We start from the raw sequence: 19,622 nt of genomic DNA, 5'->3' as shown, positions 1-19,622 counted from the left end.
TGTGTGTGTGTGTGTGTGTGTGTGTGTGTGTGTGTGTGTGTGTGTGTGTGTGTATCTATGCATATGTTTATCTGTTCGCCCCCTTCCATTTAAGTATTCATCTATTAATCCTTGCATCTCTCTCTCTCTCTCTCTCTCTCTCTCTCTCTCTCTCTCTCTCTCTCTCTCTCTCTCTCTCTCTCTCTCTCTCTCTCTCTCTCTCTCTCTCTCTCTCTCTCTCTCTCTCTCTCTCTCTCATAGTCAGTTGGACTTCTTTACATCTGTCTGTCTGTTTATCTGTCTATCTATATATCTATCTATTTATCTATCTATCTATCTATCTATCTGTCTGTCTTTCTGTCTGTTTGCTTACCTGTCTATTTGAGTGTGTCCGTGTTGGAATGATGACTGCATAGCCTTGCGTGTGGACACCTCCTTTGTACGTCTCCTTTGATGCATGGCCTGCCTTGCTTCTTGTGTCACTCCGGTAATTAAGACCTCACCTGTTGCCAGCACTTACACCTGACACTCCCTCCTCTTCATCTCGCCACCTCAGAATGAATGCCTCGTTTCACAGAGAGAGATTGAGAGACAAAAAAGTGAAAAGGTCGGTAGTTTATATTATTCAACAGTCCTTGCTGAATAGAAACTGGATTATTTGGGGTTGTATTCTTAAATGCTTTGAACTTTCACCTTGACTGTTTTGAAAGGCTAGATGAATGACCGGTGAGGTTTTCATTGGTGTTTTATCCACAATTAGTAAAGATGATTGTCTGTGAAAACTACATGAGTGGGAACACATACTTGAAAATCTGGGACACTTCCTCTAGAATCAATTAAAAGTTGTCGAGATAAGACGGAAAAACATTTGAGAGTATTGTCCTCGCCGAGAAACTAGTAATTATTCTCTGCGCGTTGTGAGTGGAGAGGAAAAGTTTCGTTTGGTAATCTAACCCTGTAACATTCCGCTGAGTTCTTCTATTGAGTGTGTGTTTTTGAGAGAAACTTATCTCTTTTTTTATTATTACTGTACAGTGCTTGAAAATACTCTCTGTCTCTCTCTCTCTCTCTCTCTCTCTCTCTCTCTCTCTCTCTCTCTCTCGCTCTCGCTCTATACTTGGAACATAATCCGCTGCATTTTTTATATTTGTTTTCGAAGTGAGAGAGAAAATGGAGAAATATAGCCTGAGAACAAAGGCCACAGAAGCTGCGGGAACACACACACACACACACACACACACACACACACACACACACACACACACACACACACACACACACACACACACACGGAATTCTGCCTCCGCTCCTATCCTCGTTCTAGTCTTAGATTATAAAGTCGTTTTAGGTCGTTTTAAGATAATAGAGTCCAGTGTAACCCTCACCTCGTAAGCCTCTCTCTCTCTCTCTCTCTCTCTCTCTCTCTCTCTCTCTCTCTCTCTCTCTCTCTCTCTCTCTCTCTCTCGTCCTTGTCCTCGCCTCACCCTTCACACTTGCGGCCCTTGCCTACGTCACTGCCGCGGACCACCAAAGCAGCTCACGGCGTTCTTGTCCCAACCGTAATTTGATTCTGGCTCGGGATTGCCTTCACCTTCCTAGCTTCCTCCTCCTCCTCCTCCTCCTCCTCCTCCTCCTCCTCCTCCTCCTCCTTTTCTTCTTCCTTCTTCTTCTCCTCCTCCTCCTTTTCCTCCTCCTCCTGCATCGCATTGGGTGGAGGCGAAGAAAGCATTGATTTGACTCCTTTCTTGTTTTTTCCTTGTTTTCTCCTGCACTCAGAAAATCGGTCAAGCTTTGTATTTCCTTTCTCTGCCACCGTGTGTGTGTGTGTGTGTGTGTGTGTGTGTGTGTGTGTGTGTGTGTGTGTGCGAGTGTGCGTGTGCGCCAGCCAGTCAGAATCAATGCCCTCCCAAAATGCACAGGGCGAGGAAGGATCAGCTGCTTACTGTCTGAGTCTGGGTCTGCTGGGTATTAGGGCGCTATACATGCAGCTCCGAGACTGTAGGTGTTGCAGGTGAGCGAGGCGAGGCGAGTGTGGGTGACGTGCAGGAATGGAAAGCTGGCTGGAACATGGAGTAGGTGGACGGCTTACGTGGACTAGGCAAGGTTTAAGTGAATGAATCAACAGGAATAGGCGGTGCGTGGGAGGGAAATGAATGAAAGGCGAGGAGAATATTGATGTGGGGAGAGAAAGGTGAGGGAATGATGTATATTGATGTCATAAAGGGGAAAAATGTCATTAAGAGAGGAAGGCATCAGATTAAGAGGTAAATGAAGGTCGGGGAAGTAAAAAGAGAGAAGGAAGAATGATACCTGAGGGAAAGAAAGAGAGGAGAGGAGAGAAAAGGAGGGAGGAGAAATGTAGACACGAGTTGGGATACGCGTGAATTCCATGTATAAAGGGGGAAAAATACTGCAAATCGTCGCTTCTCCTCCATTTGTCTTGCTTCAGTCCTGTTTTGTCGTCACTGTGCGTCGGCGAGTGCTAATCTATGTATGTCTGGCCTGATTGAGTGTGTGTGTGTGTGTGTGTGTGTGTGTGGTGTGTGGTGTGTGTGTGTGTGTGTGTGTGTGTGTGTGTGTGTGTGTGTGTGGGTGTGAGTGTGCGTGCTTTGTCTTTTTCTTTATCTGCTTGTTTGTTGCGTTTGTCTGTCTGTCTATCTGATTGTCTGTGTATCTGTCAGTCTGTTGATTTTTCTGTCTGTTGATCTGTCTGTCTGCTTATCTCTCTCTCTCTCTCTCTCTCTCTCTCTCTCTCTCTCTCTCTCTCTCTCTCTCTCTCTCTCTCTCTCTCTCTCTCTGTGTGTGTGTGTGTGTGTGTGTGTGTGTGTGTGTGTGTGTGTGTGTGTGTGTGTGTGTGTGTGTGTGTGTGTGAGGATGAATTTATGAGTGTGCTTTGGGTCGCTTAATCAAGGACACTAATATTATTCTTTCCCGGGCATGTGTTCGTGGCATGGTGTAGGGTTATGGGGGGCCAACTTTGGAATATTAGGGGAGTGCGAGGGAGGAGAGATGAGAAGGTATTATAGGAGTGCGAGGGAGGAGAGAAGAAAGGTATTATAGTTTGTGAGAAAAATTTTAGAAGAGTAAGTGTGTTCCAGAAAAAAAAAGACACGATATTTAGAGCACAAGTTGTAGAGATTCTTTCAGGTATTGCTCTCTCTCTCTCTCTCTCTCTCTCTCTCTCTCTCTCTCTCTCTCTCTCTCTCTCTCTCTCTCTCTCTCTCTCTCTCTCTCTCTCTCTCTCTCTCTCTCTCTCTCTCTCTCTCTCTCTCTCACCTTGAACAGAGCATCAGTCATTTAATACATTCACCTGTTCTACTTCACAAGCATACTTTTTTCCTTACCATATTTCTTCACCTGCTGGGCGTTCTGTATATAAACTGTCTGCTCCAATATTTATCTGGTCTCTCTCCATCCACGTGTATTTTCTAAGCCCTAGAGCAGGGGTTCTCAACCTGGGGTACGCGTACCCCCAGGGGTACGTGAGAGGAATTTTTGGGGTACGTGGCGGGTTTCTCAAAATGCTTCAGTTTTAAATAGCAGCAAATTCGTTTGTAGTATACAATGTGTCCTTCACTAGAACCAGGACACGTTAACAACGTTAACAAGGAAACTCTTGGAGTTATATCACTTGAGAGGAAGCTCTCTTGGATTACAGTTGCCACACAACCTTGCAAACCTATAATATTTGCTCCGATTTCTTATCTTATATGTTATTCACACACACAGTGACTTATTTATCACTGTTACTAGTTACAAGTTGCAACTAGCTGCAAGCAACACTAGTTCACTGCCATAATGATCGAAAATTGTCTGATATAGTTCCTTTTTGGTAAATGCATTGCATGTTAGTCACATATAGTGTCTCCCTGTGAGGTACCAGTTCCTATCGACACTACCTCATAGAAACATACTAATATTAATTAAAAATTGTGTCTGCTCCACATATATAACACAATTTAAACTTAATAAACTAAGTCAATAAACCATGCATTTATTGTTACCCTTCCTGACGCTGCATTGTGGGTAAGGGTACGTGATCAATACTGAAAGACTTCGAGGGTACATCACATTAAAAGGTTGAGAAGAAGAAGAATTAACCTGTGCAGAAGCGAGGTGAAATGTGTGTTAAGGTTCCGTGCTGTCTTCAAGTCTCTAGAAATGAAAGATCTTGGTACACCAGACAATTATGTTTTGCTCTATATTATGATGTCAGTCGTATAAACTCAAGTAACTATAAAGAAATACCATGGTAGAATAAGAACAGAAAAATACTGGTAGGAGTAAAACCCTGGCAAATCAATAGATACATCGTAATACAGTGTTTAGAGACGATTACTCTGTACCGCGAGACGATACTGACTCTCTCCTGCGAACACTGAAATTGTGACAGTTTGGGTCCTCTCCTATTGATATTAATCAAAGTATTGCGATTTATTCACAATAGTAATATATTACACTCCGACGGAACACGGGCCTAATGTGTTTGAGATGTGGCATTTTGTTATAGTACATTTCGCTCTATATAGCGACTGTTTAGGACTAAAAAACTGTAGCTTCAGGTAGATATTCAATAATGTTATCTATCGATTTTCAGTCTTAAAGTAGGGAAAATTACGAATATTGATGCATTTCTTTTATAGTCCTCCTTGCTTCTCGAAAAGGTGCACGAATTTAGAAAAGGTTGAAGAACACTAAACTGTACCCTGAAAAAAAATACAGTAAAAAAGATAAGATAAAAATGACCAACATCTCTATTATTATGGAAGCTAATAATAATAATACCAAGACTAATTAAGTAATTCAGAGATAACGAAACGAACGACGATCACGAGAGCTTCCACGATAACAGTGTGTACGATAAGATTTGATTCCAGATTCCTCGATAGCGCTCCGAGTTTCCAAGATAACAATGGCATTCCAGTTTCCTCGATAGCGATGCAAGTTTCCAAAATGACGATGCCTTTCCATGATAAAGATGCCCTTCCAGTTTCCAAGATAATAATGCGAGTTTCCACGATCAAGATGCAATTCCAGTTTCCACGGGAACGATGCGGGTTTCCACGATGTCGATGCGGTTCCAGTCCTCACGATGCGATTTCAAGACACAATATTGAAGTCCACTTGCCTACACAGGTACTGGGACGAACCCTTTCACCCGTAAGGATCCACCCAACACCCTTGAGTGCGAGTAAAGTGACGCTGCCACCTTCCTGCGCTGCAATTGAAGTCCACTTGCCTACACAGGTACTGGGATGAACCCTTTCACCCCGTAAGGGTCCACCCACACCCTTAGGTGCGAGGAGAGTGGCGCTGCCACCTCACTGCGACGCAATTGAAGTTCACTTGCCTACACAGGTACTGGGGCGAACCCTTTCACCCCGTAAGAGTTCACCCCAGACCCGTGAGTGCGAGGAGAGTGACGCTGCCACCTTACTGCGCCTCACACGGGTAGCCATGAGCATAACCCGCCACACTCCACTCCCCAAACACTGTCAGTGAGTCCTTTTCACCCCGTAAAGGACCACTGGTACGGTCAGTGCCTGGCTCATGGCGCACAGCGTGCCCTCGTTCATGGCGAGTTGTTCAGCCCGATGTCATTATAAGCAGAGGTCCTGTACACACCACTCACCACCAGACTCTATGCAAGGAGCCCTTATCACCCTTAAAGGCCCCTCACGGCATCATCTGATGGACGGTAGACACGGCACCCTGCTTAAGGCGACGCCTTGCCTAGTATGAGGCGCTGCAAGTTGACAACAATCAGTGAGCTTGAAGCCGCGAAGGAAAATGAGTCCACGCTAACAATGGGATTCCACGACAGGTTGCGATTCCAGTGTCCACGGTACAGATGTGTTTGTTGAGGATAACGATCCGTTTATCGAGGCTAACGGTGCGGCGATGGCGATGGCGAAACGATCCAAAGTATTATTACCTACACAGGTACTGGGACGAAACTTTTACCCAGAAAGGGTCAACCCCAGTCCCGTGGTTATGAGAGCAGTGACGATGCAACCTTGCAATGCCTCACACAGGTCGCCATGAGCAATGACCCGCCACACACCACTCCCCAAACGCTGTCATGAAGTGAGTCCTTTTTACCTAACCTAACCTAACCTAACCTAATCTAACCTAACCTAACCTAACCTAACGTAAAGGACCACTGGTACTGTCAGTGCCTGGCTCATGGCACAGCGTGCCCTCGTTCATGGCGAGTTGTTCAGCCCGGTGTCATTATAAGCAGAGGTCCCGTACACACCACTCACCATCATATTCTATGCAAGGAGCCCTTATCACCCCTTTAGGGCCCCTCACGGCACCATCCGGTGAGTGGTAGACATTGATCTCTTGCTTATGGCGACCCTTGCCTAGTGTGATGCGCTGCAAGTGGACGACTAGTAGTGAAGCTTGAGGCCACCAAGGAAAAGCAGGACCTGCAGCCAGTTCCTGCCTTGGGCCCCAGGCCGGACCCGACGGCCACCTCCTTCCCCCGTGCGGCGCCCAAGGCCGTCACGGCCCTCAAACATCTTTAGGCCGAAAGTTCTCAATCGTCGTTTTAATTTTGATTCGAATATAAAATCGTCGATGGTAAATGAAAAATAGCTTTGGTGTGAAAGTGTGCAAGAGTTAGCTGATTAATGAAACAAGGTGAGGCAGCTTTGCTCCGGAGTATTTAGTGTACTTTGCATGTTGCTGCCGTGAATGTGTACGTGTTTGTAGGTAACTGGATAGAAACAGTAGACCAATGGTAGTTGTGTAGCTATTGGGGAACTTTTGAAAATTAGTTAAGCTTCTGGATAGAGTGGATGAGTGCACACAGGTTTGCGTGTCTTATACATAAACTGCCACTTGTAAACATAAATTTTTCTATTTCATGCTCTTAGAAAAAAGCAAACTTAGTTTTCTTTATTTCCCTGATCACAATGACGTGTAAATATCAATGTTTCAATCATAAGGAAACACTAGGAGAGGACCCAAACTCCCGTTGAAGTTGCCAGATTCAACAGATATCGTAATATTTCACAGAAAAGATGGTCAACTGCATATCGTATATTTTTGGATATTCTTTTGTCACGTAAGGAGATATCAAGATAGGTAAAGTATTTCTAAACATGTGTCTACGACAAAAAGCGCTATAATAGTAGAGTTAGGTTATAACTATGCATTGTGTTTTTTTATATACCATCTTGCTCTATTCCTGGGACAAAGATTACTTCTTCCTCAATTGATAGCTCGAAGTTAGTATGATATTTTCTTTCCTTCTAGGTTAGTAAGTAGACTACAAGACACCATGAACCTATGAAGCCCCGTAAATGAGATTATTTTCATAACTTAGAAATCAAAGTCTGATAATGAGATTGTCTATTGCCAACCAAACCGTTCTGCATAGACGTCTTCAGCGTCATAGAGACCTAATGATGTTAGCTCATGGACAGTGGCCATCCTGACAGCGCGAAACCACAGGGGGTTCATAAGAAGATTTCCAGGGGTACTTAGATAGCTGATCTAATAAAATCCTTTGCAGTGCCATTGCATATTGAGTTCCATGTTCCATGTGACAATACTGGGGGTACTGGTAGATGGTCTTATAACTCAGGGGGTTCTTAACGATAAAAAGGTTGAGAACCCCTGCCCTAGAGGATATGCAGTGTAGGGGTAGATGGCGTGCAAGTATTAAAGGGAGACGTGATGGTTTGATGTAAGAGGTTTAATATACGTATGATGTTATGAGATATCAGTTTTTTCCCTTAAACGTTACAGTGTCCTGCCTCAGTGATTTTTTTTAACAAGGTGTAAAGGGAAATATTTAAGGTTTCAAGAGCGTTTCCATAATTTTGGCACGTTTTGTTTTATTATCTAACCAGTCGGGAACATTTTTTCTTGTCGTATAGCCACTGCCAAATATCGTACTGGCTGGAAATTGCAAGGTCTATTTTTTTATATATCTTAATTTTTTTATATGTTTTATTTCTTCTGGAAGCTTATAAAGACACCATACATTACATTTAGTGTTTTAAATAGTTGCATATCGCAGTGAAGGGGTTAATTAACAAGGATTCTGCAATATCAATAGATAAAAGAACCCCATTTAAACTTGACCTATGTGAGCTTGAAAGAAATGTTTCCAACGAGAGAACAAAGCTAAATTGAAAGTGTGCCCGTGTGAAGAGTGTGTAAAGCTGGAGAGTGAACAATAATGAAGCAAAATATCTACGCGTAAAAAAAAAAGAGGTACTGAAAATAAATGTAAGTGCTAAAATAAAACATTAGAGTTATCAAATGTCCGAAAGTAAGTAAGGAATAATAGAAAATAGTAATGTTGTAAGATTAAATTAAATAAAAAAAAAAAAACTATGCAGATATTGGAGATGAAGGGACGAGTATATACGAGTATGTTACCTGACCAGGAAAGAGTCAAGGTCAAAGTTCATATTAGAAACAAGACCTTTATTTTACTAGAGGCCACCAAAACAGTGCATAGGAGAGAAAGGCCACACAGTAAAAAAAAAGGAGTGATGGTAACGATGATGATGATGATGATGATGATGATGATGAAAAATTAAGAAGAGGAAAGAAGGAAGGAAAAAGAAAGAAATATACAAGGAAAGAAAGAAAGAAGAACAAGAACAAGAACAAGAAAAGAACTGAAGAGAAACACAAAAAGCTGACGTAAGCAAGAAGTAGAGGATGAAGGTAATGGCGATGATGGTAATAGTAATGATGATGATGATGGTGATGATGATGTCAATGAAAGCGGAGGAAATAAAAGAAGAAGAAACAGCAGAAGAAGAAAAAACAAAAGAAGGAGGAGGAGGAGGAGGAGGAGGAGGAGGAGGAGGAGGAGGAGGAGGAGGAGGAGGAGGAGGAGGAGGAGGAAGAAGAAGAAGAAGAAGAAGAAGAAGAAGAAGAAGAAGAAGAAGAAGAAGAAGAAGAAGAAGAAGAAAAATAACAAGAATAAAAACCACAACAACAACAATTACAACAAAATCACTACCACCATTACTATAACCACCACCACCACCACCAACAACAACAACAACAACAACAACAACGAGAGAGAGAGAGAGAGACAGAAACACACAAGCACATAAAACTGACAGACGCACCACGAAGTCAATGCAAGAAAAAAATACACACTACAAACACGCACTAGATTGTTGAGCGGGTGGCTGGGTGGTAATACTGGCTGGTGCGTTAAGAGAGGCTTGAATGGCCGGTGTGAATGTGGCGGCAGTGGAGGCGCAAGGCTGTAACGAAGCTCAGGATTCATAAAAAAGCGAGGTTCTATTGTGCATTTATAGCCTGGACACGACTCTCACAGCTCGCACAGGTACGTTCATGGGGGTGTGAATTAATGTTTAAAAAGTATGGGATAGAGAGAGAGAGAGAGAGAGAGAGAGAGAGAGAGAGAGAGAGAGAGAGAGAGGAAATGTTTGCAATCTATCTTTTAATGTGCATGATATAATTGGAGTCACTTTTTGAAGGTTTCCTGTGTTGGAAGTGCGCAGTTTGGCGTAATTGTCGAGTCTAATGCTGCAGTTTGCTTTGTTGTTTGAAGGTTTGTTTGTTGTTCCTGTTGTTATTATTATTATTATTTATGTTATTATGTTATTTTTATTTTATTTTCTTTATTCTCTCTTTTTCCTTTTCTTATCTTTGTTTTTTGGTTCCAGCGATTATTTTTCTTGTCTGAGAAGCGACGTACTCATGTGAAGGTTGGTTTGCAAATCAATGTTTGCTATCTTCATCTGACCATGAATGTATATTTTTATTTATCTTTTATCATTATTATTATTATTATTATTATTATTATTATTATTATTATTATTATTATTATTATTATTATTATTATTATTATTATTATTATTGTTATTATTATTATTATTGTTATTATTATTATTATTATTATGATTATATAAATAGAGACTGTGTGTGTGTGTGTGTGTGTGTGTGTGTGTGTGTGTGTGTGTGTGTGTGTGTGTGTGTGTGTGTTTTCTATATTGTGTCTCTCTCTCTCTCACACACACACACACCAGGCAAATGGGCAAGCCTCTAAATGTGTGGCCCCTGTAGCAGTGTACGGGATGTAACTCGAGGGGTTGTGGCCTCGCTTTCCCGGTGTGTGGAGTGTGTTGTGGTCTCACACCGAAGATCGGTCTATGAGCTCTGACTGGGTGACCAGCAGACGACCGTGGTGGTGAATTACACACACACACACACACACACACACACACACACACACACACACACACACACACACACACACACACACACACACACCGACAAACAAACACTACATTTAAATGCAAATGTTTTAATACAAGTAATCAATCATTCATTATTTATGCAAAATATACATTTCTTCATTACAGGAAATAATACCACACCCATTATTGTTATTATTATTATTATTGTTATTGTTATTGTTATTATTATCATTATTGTTATTATTATTATTATTATTATTATTATTATTATTATTATTATTATTATTATTATTATTTGTTAACTCCTCTTTCTTCCCTTTCTCTCCTGGACCAGAGAGTTAAAAAGATGGCCGCCGAGTTCAAACTGAAGGTGTGTCAGGCTAAGTGTTCCCCGTAACCGTAACCTTGTCTCCTTGGTCACTCTTGCCACTGCCCCTTACTCAAACTCTAGCGTGACCCTTCCCCCTGACGCTCCCTCTCTCCTTCCCTCTCTCTAACGTAACCCTCACCTGTTTCTCATTCATGGCGTCGTTATTATCCTTTTTTTTCATAAATGTGACTGGTTTTCTATGTTTCCTGCTTTCCAACGGTGCTTGTTTGTCTTTTTTTGTCTTTTGTATCTTCTGCAGTTGTACTTTCCTATCTGTTTCTCTCCGCATAAAGTTACCTGGCTCTCTCTCTCTCTCTCTCTCTCTCTCTCTCTCTCTCTCTCTCTCTCTCTAACTTACTAACTCGATTTATGTTATTTCCAGCTCTTTCCAACAACGGTGACAGATTTCTTTCCTTTTTCCCACCTCATAACGTCATTTCTCTCTCTCTCTCTCTCTCTCTCTCTCTCTCTCTCTCTCTCTCTCTCTCTCTCCCCTGTGGATTGAGGTGAAGCTGTCTGCGTCCTTGTTCTTGTGCGTCAAACAGCTGTTTTTTTTTCTCTCTTCATTAATGTGCTAAATCTTGACTCATCCTGAATACGCGTTTCAAGGCTCTAGTGGTGATTAATGTGGTTCTGTGTTCTTTCTTTTTTCTTTAATGTAATTTCTCTCTCTCTCTCTCTCTCTCTCTCTCTCTCTCTCTCTCTCTCTCTCTCTCTCTCTCTCTCTCTCTCTCGTTTATATCTCTTCCTTTCTTTTCTTTCTTTCGTTATTCATTTTCTTTTTTTTTTTTTGGTCTCCTTTTTCTTCCTCTGTCGATCCAATATTATTTTTTTGTGTGTATTTTTCTATTCCTCTATTTTTTCCTCCTTTCCTGTCTCCCTTCACCGTCTTTTAATCGTCTTGTACTCCTTTCTACTCTTCCTTTCTTCTTTGTTTCCTCTCGGTCTTACGTTTCAGTTTGAGTGGTTTACTGTACGTTTCCCTCTCTTCACACTCACTCCCCCTCCCCACCCAGCCCCACACACACAGTTAATCCTCATCATCTCTTCTCATTTTAATCGATATTGTCCATCACATTCTCATACCTGTTCACTTCTGCACATGACTTACGGCTTGAAATCACCCTCTCCACTCTTCCTACTAGTCACTCATCCCTCTTTATCACTTCTTCCTACTGTTCCCCTTATTCACACATGTTCACGGATACCTTCCCCTTTCCCTTTCCCTGCCACACGTTTTAATACTTATTTTTGTCGATCTCTCTTTTTCTTCCTCACTCACCACCCTTCCCACGTTTCCCTCTAGCGGTGTCCAGCGCCCCGGCAAACCTGTTGGTGGTGTAGGCTTGATCCTCGTTCCTAGCGTCCTTCATACCCTGCCCTGTCTGTTCCTAGTCTTGCTGGTATTAATTGTAACGCTGTCTTGTTCACCTTCTTGTTCTTGTTCTTTTTTTTCTTTTTGTTCTTGTTCTTTTTCTTATGTTTCTTGTTCATGTTCTTGTTTTTGCTCTTTTTTTTTTCTTTCTTCTGGTTCTTCTTCTTTTTCTTGTTTTTTTCTTCTTCTTCTTCTACTTTTTCTTCTTCTTCTTCTTTCTTTTCCCTTTTCTTCTTCGTCTCCATTTCTCTTCTTCTTTTCTTCTTTTTCTTCATCCTTTCTTCTTTTCTTATTCGTCTTCTTTTCTCCTTCTTTTCTTCTTTCTTTTTCTTCTTCTTCTTCTTCTTCTTCTTCTTCTTCTTCTTCTTTGACCCTTCCCTGTTTATTTTTCCCAAGTTTGATTTTGTTGTGGGTTTTTTTGTTGTTATGTCTGCTTGTTTACTTTTTGTAGTTATGTAATTCCTTCCTTAGTTTTTTGTCTTGTTTTGTTTCCTTTCTGTTATTTTTTTTCCTTCAGTTTTTAGTGTTGTGTTCAAAATCATTAACAGTTTGTGTTTTTTTGCGTGGTGTTGTGTTTTCACTTGTTGATATTAACTCTGAATAACTATTAATGTTTTTTGCAAGTGTTTTTTTTTTCTCTCTCTTTAAAGTTTGAACTGTTTATGGTTTTATATAAATTGTGCCTCGTATATTTCAAAGTTCATTTATTAGATCATTGTAGGAAATAGAAAGCGATTGATAGACAAATGAGAGGGAAAAAAAAAGCATTATTTAATTCATTTCGAGTTAATTTTTTTTTTCTTTTTTTACTTTTCTGTTTTCTTTCATGCTTTCTCTTACTGACCATTTGTACACACACATATACATACTCTCTCTCTCTCTCTCTCTCTCTCTCTCTCTCTCTCTCTCTCTCTCTTAATCCCTCCAGCCATCTTATCCAGTTTTCGTGACTCTCTCGGTTCCCTTCCCAGCAACACCAACATGACTCCCTGCCACTCAGAACCCTCGCGTGGTTAAAGAAAAGTGTTCATGTTTCACTCCCCACCTCTCAAAACAAATAATGAATAAAATAAATCCTTTCCTCTTTATACTTTTTTTTTCTCTCCATACAGTTTTATGTGATGTGGAAATAGTGACACTTAATTGACTTGCGTATGTTCTAATTTGGATTGTGTGTTTATTGGTTTATTTATTTTATTTTTTGTATTATTCATAAAGAGGAATATAAAACTTTCAGAACAAAACGAACTGAACTGAAATGTGTTATTTTTTGTAGGATATTGGCAAATTGTATATCCTGTAGCCAATATCCCTGGCAAATCAGTTACAGCAGAGCGGCTCCTGGGTGCAGTGTTCTAGTCTCTTCATCGGCGTATCTCGCACGCAACATGTTTGTGTCAGTGAGACTCCGCTGGAAAGAGGAACACCGCATCCAGCACTGATATCATCACACGACAATTCACCTGCGAGCCACCAAGGAGGTAGCAAAGGCCCGCGTCACCCACCCCAGGGAGGGTGACGAATCAAACAGACAGACTGACCTGGCAAATCTAACTGACAAAGAGAGAGAGAGAGAGAGAGAGAGAGAGAGTAGCTTTTTTTTAAACAGTTAATGTCCAACTTGCTTGTGAGGAAATTGACTTACTCGTGATAAGAGAAAAAAAATGGGTGTCTTGTGCGTAGTCTTCAGAGAGAGAGAGAGAGAGTGTGTGTCCGGTAGCATGCGTATATAGAGCGCACAAACTGTCTGTAGCAGTGGAGGAATCTCACCGCTGCTATACACCAATTTGCATCTGGAATGGGTTAATATTATATGCAAATGTCTGGCATAGTATGTTATGACGCTTGGACTCCATCGTGTATGCACTGTGATTATGGTAGTGGTTGACGTGAAGTTACGTTGATAACCTCTGTCTAAGGCTCCTACTCTGGGCTCATGTTATTTCATTGGTATTGTTTTTAATTCTTAAGGGTCTCAGTGGTCATTTTCCCCAGTAATTGTATATTATGCTCGTTAAACTATCTCTGCAATCATGAAAATCCCCTTGAGAACACCAGTAATTTTCACTAGGCCATGTATAGGGCAATCAGTATAAAAGAAGAATGTCTGAAAATACTGTCCCTGAATCTAATATTGGTTAAACTCTATCAGATGAGAAAGTATCTTTACTAACTAATAATATTTCAAAGAACAATAAAATGGCTTTCCTAAATTACAGAATTCATAGAATACGCATCTTACTTCATGATTAACAGCCATTGAGTGATAATTTAGTATACAAATAATATTGATCTCCTTTTACGGATGCGTCTACAGCATTGCTTACGCCCATAACAGTTTTGTCACCGACCACAGTTTTACGTACAAACTAGAAATGCCGGTATTGTTTTGTTTCCTCTCTATCCGTCGGCATGATTTTCGAGAATCTTTTACTAAACATTTATAAAAGTGTTGTTTTATAACATTCCTCTCCATATTAGTGTGTCGTGTCATGCTCCTGTGTTTTATATGTCGTGTTGTAACTCTGTTGTGTGTCGAGTCGTGGCGTGCAGGTGACAATGGGTGGGTAGAAACAACCACCACTCTGGGCCATGAAACACCACTCCTCGACTTTTGGGCGGTCATGACCACGCACGCCACAACAATATAAAACCGCATAAACAACTTTCCCCTCCGCCATCCCCAGCCGTCCGTTGTCGTCAGGACGTGGGATATTTAAGAGCATTCAAGACAGTTAATGGATTCTCTTTTTTTCCAGACTAAGTTCCAGCGGACCCTGAGCAAGGAGAGCAAGGTGGTGGCGCGGCGGAAAGACGTGCTGCTAGACGGTGTTCGGAGCAACTCCCACCCAGGCAAGGCACCTCATCTGTCTATAACACCACAATCCACTGTCACTTGCTCTCACTACACCAATTTGTATAAGGTTGGGCGTGGATGAGAGTAATTGATTACCTGTATGTTTAGCAATTGTAAGCACATAAATCTATAAGGTAATCTGTAAGAAGCTGATATGTGTATAAGTGGTTATCCCTGTGTATTATTCAGATCAATTTTAATAATGCTAAGAGAAAAAAAGAAAATAGAAAAAGCGGACATACAGTGTTGTAGTTTTTCCCTATCCCCCATAAGAAAAAGTATTTTTACTTAAAACCCCTTATACATCCATACTCCAGCTGTTTAATATCATACAGACCATTTTTTATCTCACCCATCATTGGTACCTTACAGTGCAGTAGCTGAGTAGAGCACGGCTGTCCTACGATTATAGCGGCCTGCTGGTTGTGACTGGTGACCTTTTACTAAGATAATTATGAACGATATTGAATATTTTATAAAGATCAGATCATGGCTCCGACAATGAATATTATTGTTTTAAACAGACCAGTTGAAGTCTGATCTCCCTAACCCGGTGTTCACCAGGCAGTAGGCACGACGAAGTGGAGGTGACATTGGAGGCTTGATAATTGTTTGCCCAGGTTGACATATCCCATTTGATTAGAGGGAGCATCACACTGGCCTATGATACGCGGAACGAAGAATATCCGCTCCAGAGAGCCGTGGTAGCGCCACAAGCGGTCCGCGTGCACTACCAACGCCCGCTTGTGACCTCTCCTCATCTTGTACGTGACCGCCGAGGGCACGGCCATGACGGTATAGGGCCCCTTCCAGGGGCTCTGCAGCTTCGGCGAGAGACCACGCCTGCGTCGGGGGTTGTGCAGCCACACCCTGTCCCCCTCTGCATACCTGGCGTCTCGCATGCGGCGGTCGTACAGCTCCTTCATAGCGCGACTCGCCGTCCTCAGCTTGCCGCGCACCTCACGATGGGCCTCCGCGAGCCGCTCCTGCAAGGCGGCGGCGAAGCCCGAGTCCACAGTAGGGAGATGCACGTCAGGTGGGCGCCCGGTGGCCAAGTCCACGGGCAGGCGGAGCTCCCGACCGAACATCAGGCAGGCGGGAGTGTGCTCGGTCGCCTTGTGCACTGTGGAGCGGTAAGCCATCAGCATGACGGGCAACTTAACGTCCCAATCGTCCTGCCCCGCCCCGCAGTACTTCGCTAGCTGCTGCAGAAGGGTCCGGTTGAACCTTTCCACCATCCCGTCACTCTGGGGGTGGAGAGGCGTGGTCCGAGTCTTGTGTATCCCCAGCAGAGTGCAACACTCGCTGAAGACACGAGACTCGAATTCCCGGCCCTGGTCACTGTGCAGCTCGGCTGGCACACCAAAACGGGCGAAGAATTCACTCACTAACACTTCTGCCACCGTCTCTGCCTCATGGTTCGGGAGCGCATACGCTTCAGGCCACTTTGTAAAATAATCCATGGCCACACATATATAACGATTTCCACGGGGTGTAATGGGAAACGGCCCGGCTATATCAACAGCCACTCGCTCTATTGGCGCTCCCACTGTGTACAACTGCAACGGAGCAAGGTTTCTGCGGGCGGGCCCCTTCTTAGCACTACACACGTCACACGCCCTGCATCACTCACGCATGTCACTTCGCATGCCCACCCAGTAGCAGCATTGGTGGAGACGGTGTAACGTGCGCCGCTCACCCACATGACCGCTCGTCACTCCCCCGTGCAGCTCTTTCAACACCTCAGCATGTAAGGCACGGGGCACCACCACTAGCCACGCATCGCTCCCCACACCCCCAGCCGCTTCCCAGCTCTTCACCAACACTGCCCGCTCGTCCACTCGCAACGCCTCCCACTGGTCAGCCAAGCACTTAGTGGCAGAGCTCTCCGCTGCCACTTCTATCCAGCCAGGCCGTTCGCCACCAGCCTCCAGCCAGCGGACAATGGGTGCAAGATCAGGGTCCATACGCTGCGCCGCCCGCCACCACTCATCGCACTCAGCGGCACCTGCAGGCACCCGCAAGCGACGGCATGTGACGTCTGAAGGGGCGCCAGGTGAGTCGGCCTCACGCGGGCGTGGACGAAGGGCGTCTGGCTCCTTAGCAAAGCAGTGTGAGCAACCTGCCTCACACGGGCGTCGGCTCAGGGCGTCAGCGTTGCCATGCACACGCCCAGGCCGGTGCACGACGCGGTAGTTGAACTGCTCCAACCGGCCCAGCCACCGCGCTAACTGTCCCTCCAGCACCTTCAGCGACTTCAACCACTGCAGAGCGGCGTGATCGGTGCGGACAGTGAACTCAGCGCCGTAGAGGTAGGGGTGGAAGTGTTCCAGCGCCTTCACTACTGCTAGCAGCTCTTTTCGGGTTACACAGTAGTTGCGTTCGGGCTTGCTAAACTTGGCGCTGTAATACGCCACCACATGCTCCTTCCCGTCCCTCACCTGTGACAGGACCGCCCCGACGCCTTCAGCACTGGCATCGGTGTCCAACAGGTATGGCAGCTTCGGGTCAGGGTAAGGCAGCACTGGCGCCTCCATCAGCGCCTTCTTCAGGCCCTCGAACGCGGCCTGACATGCCTCGTCCCACTGGAAGTGTGCCCCTTTTCTGGTGAGGCGGTGCAGAGGGGCCACTGTGGCGAAGCCAGGCACGAAGCGGCGGTAATAGGTGGACAGGCCCAGGTAACTCCGCACCTCAGCCACACTGGAAGGGACCGGCCAGTCTGCCACTGCCGCCACCTTCTGCGGGTCCATACGCACGTCCTCCTGGCTCACCACGTGCCCCAGGAATGGCACCTCAAGCTGGAACAGGAAGCACTTCTTTGGGCTGAGCTTGAGATTAGCCTTCCTCAGGCGCTGCAGAACCTTCTCCAGCCGCGTCAGCTCCTGCTCGAAGGTGCCTCCAAACACGATGATGTCGTCCAGGTATACAAAGGCCGTCTTCCACTGCAGTCCGTCCAGCACCCGTTCCATGAGGCGCTCAAAACAGCCAGGGGCATTGCAGAGGCCGAAGAGCATGACGTTGAACTGCCACAGCCCCTGCCCGAACAAGAAGGCTGTTTTTGGCTTGTCCTCATCCGCCATCTCCACCTGGTGATAGCCCGACTTCAGATCCAGGGTGGAGAATCAGCGGGCCCCACCAGAGCGTCCAGCGTGTTGTCAATCCTCGGCAGGGGTAAGAATCCTTCACAGTCACGTCATTCAGCGCTCAGTAGTTCACACAGAAGCGCTGTGAGCCGTCCTTCTTCACCAGGACTACAGCTGACGACCACGGACTGTCTGACCGTTCTATCACCCCCTGCGCCTCCAGGTCATTGACTGTGTGCTGCATCTCTTCACGGCGGGCCGGTGCAACACAACGAGGCGGGCACTTGATGGGCGCACTCGTCCCGGTGTTGATGGTGTGCTTGACAAGCAATGTGCGGCCACGATCCAAGTCGCCCTGACTGAACACATCAGCATGGCGACTAAGGGTGTCATGTATCCGCTCCGTCTGCGCCTCAGTCAGGTGGGTGGCGCTCCGCTGCACCAGGTCCTCCAGGAAGCCCGGCAGTGGGCCCGCCACATGCGGCCGCTCTCCCTGCCGCCACGCCTTGGTCTGCTGCACCTCTTCACATGCCCCAACCGGCGTGCCGGCGGGTATATTTTGAGCCTTGTCAGAGAAGTTAGCCAGTAACACAGTGACTAACTCCTCCCCCGCTCCTACGAGGTTCCTTCCAAGTGCCACACCGTCAGCCAGCCGCAGGTCACCACAGGCTCCACCAGACCCTCGGCTTCCTTCATCACATGTGTTAAATGGCACTGAACGCGGGCCTCGGTGCGTGGGGGCAGCCTCAGTCGCTTCGTGGTAACTACCTCGGCACGCCTGACTTCATGAAGGAAAGGCACGTCATGGCCACGTACTGTCATTCTCTTCTGCCTGAAGTCAACACAAGCGTCCATCCTCGTCAGGTAGTTGTATCCCAGTAAACACTCCTCATCCAGGTCAGCGACGAAGACCGGCATGTCTTCCTCCACGCCACCTACACGCACACGAGCATTCACCAGACCCTGCAGCGACATGCAGTCCCCCGTTACTCCACACAGCTATTGAGGCGAGTCTGGCAACCACTCAGCCTCCACCAGCCCTGGCCGCACCAGCGTGTGATCTACGCCGCTGTCCACAGTCATGTGACACGGCCTCCCGTCCATGGCGCCTCTCACCTGCGCGCTGCCAACGGTGTAGTGACTCTTCACACAAGCTGGGGCACTGGAGTTTTGGCCGGCTGAGAGGCAGCCCCTGCCTTCAGCCTGTAGTCGTTTCCTGGATACCTGGATCGGTGTCCAGCCCCGCCGCAGTCCTCGCAGCAGGGCTGAAAGGTGACACGATCAGGCCGGTCGAGAGAGCACGCCCTTCACTCCCTCGGGCACCAGGCCCTCACGTGTCCCTTCTCACCGCAGCGCCAGCATCGCCCGCTGAACGCTCCCGGGCTCGCCACACATGACGCTGGCCTCCTCTTCACTTGAGCCTTGCGTCCTCTCACGTCACTGCAGGGCTGGGCGAAGGTAGACAGGGAGCTCACGGTCTGCATGAAGGCCTCAAACTCCATTGCACGAGCCAAAGCCACTTGCATGTCAGCTGGGTGTGCCTGCTTCACATAAATCTTCAGCTGGTGGTCCACCAAGGCATCCAGGAAGACATCACGTGCCAACACGGTGACCATATCCTCACCGGCCATTGGGTACGCCCTTCTCACCAGTGCCTCTATGTCATGGGCCAGCTGGGACAGCGTCTCGCCCCTCTGCCTTGTCCTCTTCTTCAGCTGGGCACGATACACCTCAGCCTGGTGGTAGTGCC

The 19,622-nt window shown here is 45.5% G+C and overlaps 1 protein-coding gene across 18 annotated transcripts in view; it reads left to right on the top strand.

The window, feature by feature from the left end:
- LOC123517719 (multiple C2 and transmembrane domain-containing protein-like) overlaps positions 1–19,622 on the top strand; it is a 638,372-nt gene that overhangs the window by 430,811 nt on the left and 187,939 nt on the right. For 15 of the 18 annotated variants that reach the window (XR_006678551.1, XR_006678552.1, XM_045278096.1 and 12 more), the window contains 2 exons: positions 10,522–10,557; positions 14,692–14,785. Coding sequence is in view for 16 of the 18 variants with exons in the window: in XM_045278096.1 (XP_045134031.1) it covers positions 10,522–10,557; positions 14,692–14,785 (130 nt within the window). In the remaining 2 variants the exon portion in view is untranslated. The remainder of the gene's footprint in view (positions 1–10,521; positions 10,558–14,691; positions 14,786–19,622) is intronic. The other 3 variants (XM_045278095.1, XM_045278084.1, XM_045278101.1) reach the window with 1 other exon arrangement.

Source organism: Portunus trituberculatus, chromosome 42 (genome assembly GCF_017591435.1).
Source record: "Portunus trituberculatus isolate SZX2019 chromosome 42, ASM1759143v1, whole genome shotgun sequence".
NCBI lineage: Eukaryota > Metazoa > Arthropoda > Malacostraca > Decapoda > Portunidae > Portunus > Portunus trituberculatus.
This window is presented reverse-complemented; position numbering and strand designations above follow the sequence as displayed.